The 13181-nt window shown below is 37.8% G+C and overlaps 1 protein-coding gene across 1 annotated transcript in view; it reads left to right on the forward strand.

The window, feature by feature from the left end:
- prkaa1 (protein kinase AMP-activated catalytic subunit alpha 1) overlaps window positions 1-13181 on the forward strand; it is a 36087-nt gene that overhangs the window by 16997 nt on the left and 5909 nt on the right. The window contains exons 2-8 of the mRNA XM_008102844.3: window positions 3857-3998; window positions 4374-4467; window positions 5961-6105; window positions 8105-8192; window positions 9169-9393; window positions 12040-12523; window positions 12646-12772. Of these exons, the coding sequence (XP_008101051.1) occupies window positions 3857-3998; window positions 4374-4467; window positions 5961-6105; window positions 8105-8192; window positions 9169-9393; window positions 12040-12523; window positions 12646-12772 (1305 nt within the window). The remainder of the gene's footprint in view (window positions 1-3856; window positions 3999-4373; window positions 4468-5960; window positions 6106-8104; window positions 8193-9168; window positions 9394-12039; window positions 12524-12645; window positions 12773-13181) is intronic.

Below are 13181 nucleotides of genomic sequence, written 5' to 3' on the forward strand. Positions count from 1 at the left end.
TTCCTGAATAGATCACTGTAGTGAGTTCTATATGGAGCTGCCCTTGAAGATTACAGCAAGTGCAAATTGCAACAATGAGATTGTTGACTTGAATATTACTTTTAAAGGAGCAGTTCTGACTACCAACTTGCTTCCAGTCGGTATTTAAGGTGCTGGTGATTTAGAGCCCTAAATGACTTAAAACTTGATTATTGAAGGAATGTTTCTCCTTAGGTACAGTTGGCCCTTCATATCCATGGATTGTGTATCCATAGATTCAACCAACCACGCCTCAGAAATATTCAAAACAAAATTCCAAATAGCAAGCTTTGATTTCTTTGCCATTTTAAACAGAGGATACCATTTTATTATGCCATTATATATAATGGCACTTGAGCATCCTTGGATTTTGGTATTTATTTATTTATTTAAGAAATTTATATCCCGCCTTTCCCCACTCAAGGGCACAAGGCGCTTGCAGCCAATAAAACATACGATATAAAAGTTAAAACCAAGATAAAACCATAAATATTAGACATACTGTAAACTCTAATTAAAGTTCAGTAAAATAAATTGTACTAACCCAATCATATATAACAAACCTATAGGCCTTCGTAGCCGTTCAATATCATTGAATTACAATCCCCCAAAGGCTTCCTTGAACAGGAAGATTTTAAGGCACTTTCTAAATGGTGAGTCTTAGAACTTAAATGGCCTGAAAACTAAGGTTTGCCCATATTTTTCACCAATTGGAACAAATTGATATAGGTGAAAATAAGAGAGGGCCTTCTGAGTTGAGGCACTGCAACTGTAGGATGCTCTCTCTTGGAGGTCTGATTGGCAACAATGATGGTGTATTTCTGATGCCAAACTAAAATTCAGCTTTTTAGTAAACATGTTACAATATATTTGGTTTTAGGTTGTTGTAACTTCTAATGTTGTTCGAACTGTTATCCTGTTCAATGTGTTTTTATCTAGAAGTATTTTAAATTGTATATATTGTGTGATACTCAGTAAGGTGATACAATATATTTATAAATAATGCTCAGGATAGGAAAGATTCTGAAAAATATGGGAGATAATGATTATGGGTTGAGCTATCATTCTAGTTTGGTCCTTTTATACGCAGCTGTCAAGCATCACCTTATAGGACCTATCAATTCTTCTGATGGCTCTAAAGGTTATACAGTTAGTTAATGCTTCCTAAAGTTTAATGAGAAGGTATATTATCACTAAGCAAAACATCTGCTAGCCTTTGATCAAAAAAAGCTAGTGCCACAGTGATAAAATATATTGTGCTTTTTGTGTAACTTGAGGCTCTATCTGTTCTCTTTGGTAGAGGCTGTCAACAAAAGTAATGGTTTCCTTACATTTAACAGTGTAAATAATGTATGGTATCTTTTGCCAGTAAATTTATTTAGTAATTTTTCTGAGTCTGTCATTTGAGAGCAGTGTAGAGCATTAGCAGATTAGGGACATTGTGTAAAACCTGCTTTCATACAATAGAAGAATTTTGCTTCTTAGGATTCACTCCTATAAAGCATCATTGCACAAGTAGGACAACAAAAATAAATTTTGGAGGTGTAATGAAGTATGCATTTTTTTGGTTTACAGATGCTATGTTTAATTGTGTGTTTGTGTTTTAAAAGGGTAAGTATTTCAGTTATTGCATCTCTGGCGGAGCCAACTGCTGTTTTGTTGGAGAAGTGCAGGTTTAAAAAAAAGCAGTTAGTCTGTGCTCTGATGAGGCACAGGGAAGACTGATCCTAGGTTGAAGGGATCAGGGAGGCTCAATTGCTTATTTTGAGTCAGTTTAAAATAAGTTTGGTGACTTATTTAATTTAGTCTGTGTCCTGGTAAGGAACAGAGAATCTGTGATTGTGTATCACAGGGTGACTGCGGGTTAAAAGCAGTAGAGAAAGAAGTGACATTTTAGGGAGTTTGACTCACCTCATTCTATTATTGCAACTGTTAATCAAAGTGCCTCTAAGGAGAAACAATATTGCAACCACTAAGCTCTGTGCCTGAATAGACTTGTTGTTGTTCCTCAAACATCTAAGCCTCTGTTGCATATATTATAAACTGAGTTGTGTTACCATCAAAAGTAAATAATAAGAAGAAAGAAAAAATTTAAAAGGTCTCCTCTTAGTGGCTGCATCTTCCCAAACTCATGTCAAGTGTTAATAAACCCCATTACAATTGGTGGCAGCGTTATAAAGACTTTACTAATTGGTGGCAGCGGTTATAAATAAACCTCTTCACAGGAGGGAATGGAATGTTGACCTCATATATACACACATATGTCCACTGAACATTTTTGCCATATGAAAGTCCTAACAGAAGAAGTGAATTGGCTCTTCTTCTTCTTTTTTTTTACTTCCCTGCCTACGGGGTCTCTAATATTACACACTTACAGCACTTAGATACTACGTAAACAGCCATGGTTTCATTTTATGGACTTCTGGTACTTGTAGTTTGGGGTGGTATTCAGAATATTTTGCCAGAGAGCTCTAGTGCCTAACCAAACTATGTTATCAATTCCAGGATAACAGGATGTAGCCATGACAATTAAAATGCTATAATTGTGTAGTGTAAAAGAGATCTGTGGTGCTTTGCAGCCAATCTCACATGTCACAGACAATCTACTGTACCTTCTTTCATGCAGAGTTATAAGAAGATAGATAACATATGAACTAACTCCCCTGGATGTCACTTTAGTTTGAAAACACTTCGTGTTCTTTAATTTGATATTGTCCCCTCTAAAAGAAGAATTAAAGTCAGGAGACTGCATCAGGTTGAATTCTTCTGAAACTCATGTATTCAAATAATTACAAGAATATGGTTACTCACAGCAAATCTCCAGTGATATTGAATCCCAACGTGTACTGTTGATAGTCTCTTAACCTGATTATTGTAAATAGCTTTCAGGATTATTCGTGCCCACAAGTAGTATCCATTGGATCTGTTCTCTGTACATCTATCTTTAAGATTTTTTCAGTAAACTATTGTATCTGTGAAATGCATATATGCTGTTTTATTTACCCCTGCCTTGGGAAAAGGGGTCTTTAGGAATTTGCTGGGTCCTCCTGGTGATTCTATGCTATACTTCTCCTGGAAGTAACCATAGAGTTATGTAGCATATTCCTAAAGGATATCTCACCAGCAGAACTCTGTGATACTTTAGGGCCAGAAGTCAGATTATTTAATGTCATTTGATTATATCCACGGTTTCAGATAATCATGATCCGGTAGGGAACATATCCCCTTGGCCCTTACTGTACTTATTTTATTGAAAGTAGAATGGACCTCTTCCTCTTAAAACGTTATGAAATGTGATCTTCCTTCTGGTGGAAAAATGAATAGAAACTATTGTTGTATAGCAGCTGTCTATGTACCACTAATCTTTCCAGAGACCACCTCACTAAAAGATTTGATGGGGCAACCTGATTTTTACCTACTTAGAGACTTGGTTGCAGTGAGAGAAGGCAGAGAAGAAGTCTAGCTGAAGAGCTCATCCTGTTATTTGCTTTGGAGAGACCTACAAGGTCAGAGACAAATTAGCTGTCTTGGCTTTTGTCTCTTATGGATCTTATGTGTACTACTATTCACTATTTGAATACCTTAGCATATAGGTAATGTGTTTGTGTGCCGTAAACAAATAAAACTGTGTATACCAATAAGGTATGTCCCAATGAATAGTTCTTGCAGTAGTAACTGATACTGATTACTTTTGTTCTTGTGAAATCAGCCTGGGAGAAACATTTTCAGTCTTTCTCTCCCCCCCCCCCCCTCTTTTTAGGGAAAATTGACCTGATAGCCTTAATTAAAAATTTGTTTTGTTTTGTCACACTTTGGCTGAACTTTTCATTCTTTGTAGTTGGCAAGCATGAGCTGACTGGGCACAAAGTAGCGGTTAAGATCTTGAACAGACAGAAGATTCGCAGTCTTGACGTCGTGGGTAAAATCCGCAGAGAAATTCAGAATCTGAAGCTTTTTCGGCATCCACACATAATTAAGCTGTAAGCTCTTGATTGTTTTTGTTCCAAAGTAATCTCTAATGTTGGGTGGGGTTTTCTTGGGGTATGTGTATTGAGAAATGGAATGTTCCAGTTGTGTGGATAAAATAAATGTAGGAGGGTTTTCTAGTATGGGTTTTGTTGTGCAATAACCAAATCATGGCAAGCATTGTTTTATACATTGCACAGAACTGGGATCCAAAAATGTCAAGTGAAAGTTTTTTTGTATGACATTAACTTGGGAAATAAATCCTATTGAACTGGGATGCCTTACCAGATAAACATATGCTATTTTGCTATTGAATAGAAGATCTACATAATGTTACATTATGTATGTAAGCATATGTAATCCATTTGTTGATGTGTTGTCTTTCACAGGTACCAGGTTATCAGCACACCCTCTGACATTTTCATGGTTATGGAATATGTTTCAGGAGGTGAATTGTTTGATTACATCTGTAAAAATGGAAGGGTAAGTTTCTCTTTATCTGTTCAAAGTACTTTTCATTTTGCAGTGTTAGATGAACCTTTAATATGTTCTGTGAGCTGGTCCAGATGTGACATGAAAAGCTGAATTTTACAATGCTTGCTTGAGCTTTCCCACACATCTTTCCAGGACCTAGGAAAACAAAGTTACCCAGTTAACATAAGGGAGTAGAAGAATTTGAGTGAGTTCACTGCATTACGCTGCTCATATGATCAGACTGTTCACTTGGACAGTCAGTTAGGTAAAATGACCTTTCGGTCAAACTATTACATTTATTCTGTGAAGTAAATGATTTTTCCTTCTATTAATTCGTGCCTCAGCAGTCAGACTTGCAAATCAAACCTGAGTTTACATTACAGCAGCCAGAGCATACTAAATGCAAAATATGGAGGTGATGAAAAACCCTTGTTATGACAAGCACCTTTCATTATTCAAAGGAGCACGTCTTCTATATAGGTGTTATCTGGTGTTTCTGGTCTGAAATGGTTCTGTGGCTTTGAAGGGGGGAGGGAGGGAGTTGAAGAGAGAATGTTAATTCTAGGAGTGCAGTCAGTCTTTCACTTTCACAGAAATTAGGGCTGCAAAACCCTGACAAAAGTGGAAAATCATGCACCTATCTTAAGCCCTCCTCCCAGTAGTTAACATGCTTGCTGTCTCTTGAAGCTGAGAGCTTTTTGCTCTGTGTTGTTTGCTAATGCATGGGCCCACCTTGGTCCAAAGAGCTCCTCCCCTTTATGACCAATCTTTATTTCCACAACAAGGCTTTTTTTTTTCTTTCAAAATTCAATTCTCACAGAGAACCCTACAGAACCTATCTTGCTCATAACTTGGGGACTGCCTGTATAGGCACTGCCTAAATTTTTAATGCCAGAGGGCTTTACTACATCTTAACTATGTCAGTTAGTCTTATTCCTCCCCTCTTCTCTAAATTGTAAGAAATGGCAAAGCTAAAGAGCTGAAATAATCGGTTTAGCAGTTTTCAAAGAATGGCATTTAGTTATTTTTGTTTAAAGTACTGACTTTTTAAACCAGGTTAAATACCTTCTTAGTTAAAGTGAATGTGCCAAGTTATCTAAGAAGTTTTTTCGCTAACTGTGAAACATCAGTTTTGACATCTGGACACTATTCAGATTCAGTGGTGATGTTTAGAAAATAAGAACGTTTTCAGCCTTATTAGAACCACTGAGAACAAAAGATGATAAGGACTTTCCTATTTCTTTCCCATTTCCTATCGTCATTTCAATTCATTATCATCTTTGCCCCTAATAGGCATACTTAGTTTTTTCACCTTTCCGTGATCAAAGGCCTTCTGATTTAACTAATACAGCTTCCATCTTCCCAAGGAAGGCAATGGATTGAAGGAGATTGTCCTAAAGCCACAAAACTGGCATGCTTAACCATTAAAACGTAGGGAAATGCTTGAATGTTGTTTCCTCGTGTTTTAAAAATGTACTCCCTTTTCTACTCTCCCTAATTAGCTTGACGAAAAGGAGAGTAGACGCCTCTTCCAGCAAATCCTTTCAGGTGTGGATTATTGCCATAGGCACATGGTAGTTCACAGAGACTTGAAACCTGAAAATGTACTACTCGATGCACACATGAATGCCAAGATTGCTGATTTTGGTAGGTTTCCTTTGAAGTGTGGCTTATTTTTTGTATACTTCAATTATTTAAGGAGTGTTACATTTCAGGTACTGAAATCTATTACAGAAGTTATATATGTGGTGCCAGCCATTTCTTTGCCTATAAAGGAAAAGTGTAGCTCAGTGTTGCTGCTCTTTTAATGTTTTAAAAAATGACCATTGGGATTAATCTTTTTGTGAAGGTAATGCTTAAGCTTTACATTTGTTATGAGATGTTCTGATAGAAATTGCCTGGCTGGAATATAACACCACAATGTGTTCAGTAAAACTGTGTATCATAATGTGCAACTTAAACTACCATATCCATGATTCTCTGTGTCAGTAACTGAACTTGCACTTCAGAGCAGGAGGAAGTGTTTTATTCTACAGATGCATTTCCATCATGTCTAACCTTTGACCAAGCTGGCTTAAGATGATGGGAATTGCAGTGCAGTGGCATCTGGAGGGTCACAGAACCCCCAACTTCATTTTAGAGAGAGGAAGGGGGGTGCTTGAAATATATCGCCCACAAATATGGAGTCATATTCTATCGTTGGCTGTCTCTGTCCATTTCAGGAATCCATGACATAGAAATACAGAAATATAGCTAGATAATCATGGTATTTCTCTTGTAGATATAGTGAGTAGTCCTTTGCCTTGTAAAAAGGTTTCTGATTAAATAAGCTAAGTAAATCTAAGTATTCAGTTATTTCAAAAGTATGGTGCTTAATTACAGTGGGGGTTAAATTAAGCCTTACGAGGGAATTGCAATACCCTAAATGTCAAAATGCATTTGGATACCTTACAGTTTAGTTAGCATTCTAAAAATCCCAAATGTTAATTTTAGCTCTTCAATACTAACGAGTTTAGGGTAATATGAATATATGAGGTTGTCTTCTACTGAGTTGGCCATCTAGCCCATGGATCTAGAAGTGGATTTCAAAAATTTCAGTCTCTCTTAAGTGAAGATATCTTAGATTAGAGTTTGATCTGTTGTTGAGCTGCTTTTCCCTCTCGGTTTCTCTTGTGGAAATATGCTGAGGCCTTTTGTAAATAGTATAAGACATTTGTCTCTGATTGGACAATGTGAGGGAATCTAAGATTGGGTTTATTTATAGCAATCAAATTGTGTGCCTACAATGTGCTCCAGCTTAGCTGAAAACCTTCTCAGCCATTTTGTCTTCCTGGAACATTTTCTTTGCCTTGCCAGCAAGATCCTTTGATTTGTTTTTGGCTATGCCTATTGGACTTAGGTTGGCTTTTATAGAGGCTGCCTTTGTGGGAATAAGCACTTTAACAAAACAGCAGCAACAATAACAAAACAGACCCACTGCAAGTGGTGGAGACCTTGGTTTTAAGAACATCAAGTGAAAGAGGCTAGAATGAATGATACTAATTGTCTTTGTTCTCCCCCTAATACCTTTCTTATTTATTTTGGGAATAATAGATGAGATCAGATCTTACAAGGAGGAAATACAAAGTTACAGGTGTGGCTTTTCTAAAGTTGGCCTACCTTTAGCCTGATTAGATAATTTAATATAAAACCTCTTAGAAACATTAATTCAGGATCTTCTTTCTTCTGCATTATATTGATTGTGGGGAGGGAGTTCAATAAAAATACTTTTTTAGGGAATTGATATTCTTGGATCATTCTGCATTCAGCTTTATTAAAAGCTCTCTTCCAAAAGATTTTGGCCATGCCCCATTTCATGTAGCAGATTCAAAATCTCAATTTTGTATTCTGCAACTTATGATAAAGACATATTTTTCCACAATGTTTTGCATACATTTTACTATATCAAAGATGGTACCATCAGAACAATTTCATTTAATTATGGTGTATGTGGTATTCCTACTGTGAGCATTGTTTTATTTTTGTGTCTCATTTGTTTCTGTAACAATTTGGATGCATGAATAACTTATCTGCACTGTGGAAAGCTTTAATGTGTGTTAGTTATCTGCAATTGGTCATCTTCACTTGAACTTTTGTACATTTTCAGGCCTTTCAAATATGATGTCAGATGGAGAATTTTTGAGAACAAGCTGTGGCTCTCCTAATTATGCTGCTCCAGAAGTAATTTCCGGAAGGTAGTTTCTCTTCTTGGATAAATGTATATATGTATTCTCAAAAACAAAGCCCTGCTCTTCAGTGTTAAAGCTACAAGGTAGATTGCTAAACTTTCAGGTTTGGAAATTTGAAAGCCATTCTCATATCTTGTAGTGAGGTACTATTGATTGCTATATCTGCCTAGGTTAAAATGTGCTGTATTGTACTGAGTATAGGTCTATCACAACAACTGATACTGTCACAGTTTATTAATTTATTGCAATTGTACCACACTTTTATTGCAGAGAACATGGACATAACTTGATTTTTATCCTCTTGTGATTTGTGTTAAACTGAGTGATAGGTTCTGTGCAGAGGTAACATGGTTTTAAACTGTAGTTAAGCAGTTATCATTCTTTTCTGTATATGGACCCATAAATTGCATCCCACATCCCTTTTGCTCAGCAATACATTTTCTAGCTTTACCTTGAGCATTATACAGTTGTTAACATTTATCATATTCTTGAAACAAAAATCAAAGCTGTGTCTCTTAATGGCTAAGATACATCGGAGAAAAAGCAGAACTGCAGGATATGCAATATTATCATCCTTTCCATGCATGATAACTCAGGGATTGGGAATCTCTGATCCTCTGGGTGTTGTTGAGCTCTTGTTCTCCTCACCTGACATATGGTGAGGTCTGATGTAAATAATAGATCAGCTTCAGAAGGATCCAAGGGTTTTCCATTCCTGCCTAATTTTTTATAGTGTTGCAGGTATGCTAGTCCATAGTTGGTTGACCAAAGTGACCCAGTGTGTGCTTGAACATTATTTAGATCCAAGGATTTCTCATTACAGTACTATGTCATAGCATCGTGTCCATTTTATATTAACAAATGTCAAAAGTTCAGTACTTTGTGTACTTTTTTCTGTTAACCATAGAAAGCATAACAGACTAAGAAGTTTCATGTAAACATTGTTCCCTGATCAAAATTCACTTCAAATTTCATTTTCCAGATTATATGCAGGCCCAGAAGTGGATATCTGGAGCAGTGGAGTTATTCTTTATGCTCTGTTATGTGGGACCCTTCCGTTTGACGATGATCATGTGCCAACACTTTTTAAGAAAATATGTGATGGTATATTTTATACTCCTCAGTACCTGAATCCAGCAGTAATTAGCCTTTTGAAACACATGCTGCAGGTGGATCCTATGAAGAGAGCTACAATAAGAGATATAAGGTATGTCTCACCACCTTATGTATTTATGGACCTAATTCTAAACATTTATGCCAGATTTACTGCCACATCTGCTGACATTGTCCTTATTTGGGCATAATATTAATCACAGTGAACTGACTATTATTGTGAACTAACTAAATATATTACTGGACCGTGCTTTGAGTTTTCTTAAATAGTTTTGTCTGGTTCACATGTAATTATCCAGTGGATGGAGATAATTTGAGCCTAGAAGTTGTTTCCCTTCCTTTTGATTATACTGGAAGAAGGAATGGAAAGTGAAAACATAAGCATTTAAGTTTTGGCACTCTCAATCCTGAATTTCTGAGCTAGCATTCTGACTCTGTGATCATGCTATAAAATGGTATACGGTAATCTTTTGTATTGAAAGTATATTATACTGTGTATTAATGAACATTTCAATGCAATGCTTTGCATATGAAGGGTACATAAAACTAATGCATATTTTTGTAAGCAGCTTTGTATTAAATATAACATTAATTCTGTATTTTGGGACTTCAGTTTAGATACTTTTCTCTTTGAATTCGTGTTTTTAAAGATGGTTCCAGGATGTCATTTTTGTTGTTGTTATTTTAAGCATCTGAAGTATTTCAGGTGTTTTTTTGTTGTTACTTTTAACACAAAAATATTGTTTTAGCTTCATACTATGTTGATTTTACATTAGATTTTAAAAATAACATTGTGGGCTTTTTTGGAACTAGCATGTATACTAGCATGTAAAGGAGCCTCCGGTGGCCTTGGGGATAAAAGCCTCGTGACTTGAAGGTTGGGTTGCTGACCTGAAAGCTGCCAGGTTCAAATCCCACCCGGGTAGAGTGCGGATGAGCTCCCTCTTTCAGCTCCATGCGGGGACATGGGAGAAGCCTCTCACAAGGATGGTAAAACATCAAAACATCTGGGCGTCCCCTGGGCAACGTCCTTGCAGACGGCCAATTCTCTCACACCAGAAGCGACTTGCAACTGAATTGCTACATTTTAAAGAAATGTTTGAAATTGGGTTGTAAAACATGTTTTGTGTTTTAACAAGCTGCACCTTTAACTGCTGGAAAAAAGTAAATCAGATCGAATAATAATAATAATAATAATGATGATGATGATGATGATGATTTTATTTTTATACCTCGCCCCATCTCCCCGAAGGGATTTGGGGTGGCCTACACGGGGCCAAGCCCAGACATCAGACAATATAAAAACATAGCAATAAAACAAGTCAATCAACAATAAAACAAATCATAAAACAAATAAGGTCACATACAATGAATATACTGATAAAATCCTGGGTTGGCTCCAAAAAGAACTGGGCCAAAATTTCAAGTAGTGTCAGTACCATCAGGGAGAGGTAGATACCAGAGCTATTGTTCCCATTAAAGTGCTGGGGAAGGCGTACACAAGGGACTATTGCCGGCTAAAAAATTGGAGAGCAATAAAGATAAAATAGGCAATAGGTTGATCCTTTACTATGGAGATCAGTCGCCAAAGGCCTGTTGGAAGAGCCAAGTTTTCAGGCTCTTTTGAAAAGTAAGGAGGGTAGGGGCCTGCCTGATCTCCCTGGGGAGAGAGTTTCAGAGCCGGGGGGCAACGGGCTTTGTAGGTGATAACCTGCAGCTTGAATTGGGCTTGAAAAATAAACGGCAGCTAATGGAGCGCCTTAAACAGGGGAGTTGAGCGCGGCCTGTAATTTGCTCCAGTTAGAAGCCTGGATGCCGAGCGTTGTACTAGTTGCAGTTTCCGGGCCGTCTTCAAAGGCAGCCCCACGTAGAGCGCATTGTAATAATCCAGTCTAGAGATAACTAAGGCATGGACCACCATGGCCAGATCCGACTTCTCGAGGTACGGTCGCAGCTGGCACACAAGTTTTAATTGTGCAAAGGCCCTCCCGGCCACGGCTGACACCTGAGCCTCAAGCGTCAGCCCTGAATCCAGGAGGATCCCTAAGCTGCGGACCTGCGCCTTCAGGGGGAGTGTGATCCCGTCAAGCACAGGATATGAGAGGATTGTTGCTGTTTTATAAGTAGGAAAACATTTTAGAAAGAAATTATATATTATTTTGATGAATGCTTTATTACCAGAGTTTCGATAGTTAGCGCAACTTTATGTCATGAGCTGAATCAAATGCCACTTTCGGATTGAGAGTAAAAACAAATCTTAAAATGTTAATCTGTGTTTGCAATATTTAGTTAGTAAAATGTTTGCCATATATATTCATATATAAGTTGACCGCATGTATAAGTTGAGGGCACTTTGGAAACAAAATCATGGATGGCGATGTGCCCCATGGATAAGTCGAGGATCATTCTATGTAGGGGAAAAGTGCCAGTCCCAGTTTTGGACCAGCCCTTCCTGTCCACCACCACTATTTGTCCACCCAGACAAATTGTAGTGGAGACAGTAGATGGATACAGAGCTTCCTTTAGGTTCTCCCAGGGCAGACTCAGTTCTCGACTATCACATTATGCTTCAAAAAGAGGATGGCTCCTTTTTTCATGAATGTTAAAGTACAGGACTGACATCAAACTGGATAAATGAGAACAAGTTTTTGGGGTCATTTTTCTAGACTTGTACTTGTGTATGTACAATGTTAAGGAGTGGAACAGCTGGCTTGTGAAATAACTGTTATTTTGCGTCTAGGGAACATGACTGGTTCAAGCTCGACCTCCCCAAGTACCTCTTTCCTGAAGACCCATCGTACAGTTCAACCATGATTGATGATGAAGCCTTAAAAGAGGTCTGTGAGAAGTTTGAATGCACAGAGGAGGAAGTACTTGGCTGCTTGTATAATCGAAATCATCAGGATCCTTTAGCCGTTGCCTACCACTTGATTATAGATAACAGGAGAATAATGAATGAAGCTAAAGACTTTTACTTGGCAACAAGCCCACCAGATTCCTTTCTTGACGATCACTTCTCCCGCCCCCACCCCGAAAGAGTGCCATTTTTAGTTGCTGAATTACCAAGGCAGCGGCATACGCTTGATGAGCTAAACCCACAGAAGTCCAAACACCAAGGAGTCAGAAGAGCAAAGTGGCATTTGGGAATTCGGAGTCAGAGTCGACCAAATGACATAATGGCAGAAGTTTGTCGAGCAATCAAACAGTTGGATTATGAATGGAAGGTGAGCTTACTTTAGTCTCAGTTCCACAGACAGTGATAGTATGGATTGACTTTACAACAGTTGTTTGATGTTCCTTGCTTGAAATATTACGGTGGAAATTAATATTCGATTCTGCTTCTTAGGTTGTAAATCCATACTATTTGCGTGTTCGAAGGAAGAATCCAGTGACTGGCACTTATTCCAAAATGAGTCTACAGTTATACCAGGTGGACAGTAGAACTTATCTATTGGATTTCCGTAGCATTGATGGTATGTGAACCTGATTATATGCATTTAGTTGTTTGCTTGTGCAAAGAAGTTTAGTATTCTTACTGTGGTTTTTCTATTCGCAAATCAATGATGTGTTTTATAGTTACAGTAAGATCCCTGTAACCACTGAACCAATACCTACAGTTTCATTTCATAGAATCATAAAATCAAAGAGTTGGAAGAGACCTTGTGGGCCATCCAGTCCTACCCCTGCCATGAAGCAGGAAAATCACATCCAAAGCACCCTTGACAGATGGCCATCCAGCCTCTGTTTAAAAGCCTCCAAAGAAGGAGCCTCCATTACACTCAGGGGGAGAGAGTTCCACTGCTGAGCAACTCTCACAGTTAGGAAGTTCTTCCTAATGTTCAGGTGGAATTTCCTTTCCTGTAGTTTGGAACCATTTATCTA

The sequence above is a fragment of the Anolis carolinensis genome, chromosome 2 (genome assembly GCF_035594765.1).
Source record: "Anolis carolinensis isolate JA03-04 chromosome 2, rAnoCar3.1.pri, whole genome shotgun sequence".
In the NCBI taxonomy this organism is placed as follows: Eukaryota; Metazoa; Chordata; class Lepidosauria; order Squamata; family Dactyloidae; genus Anolis; species Anolis carolinensis.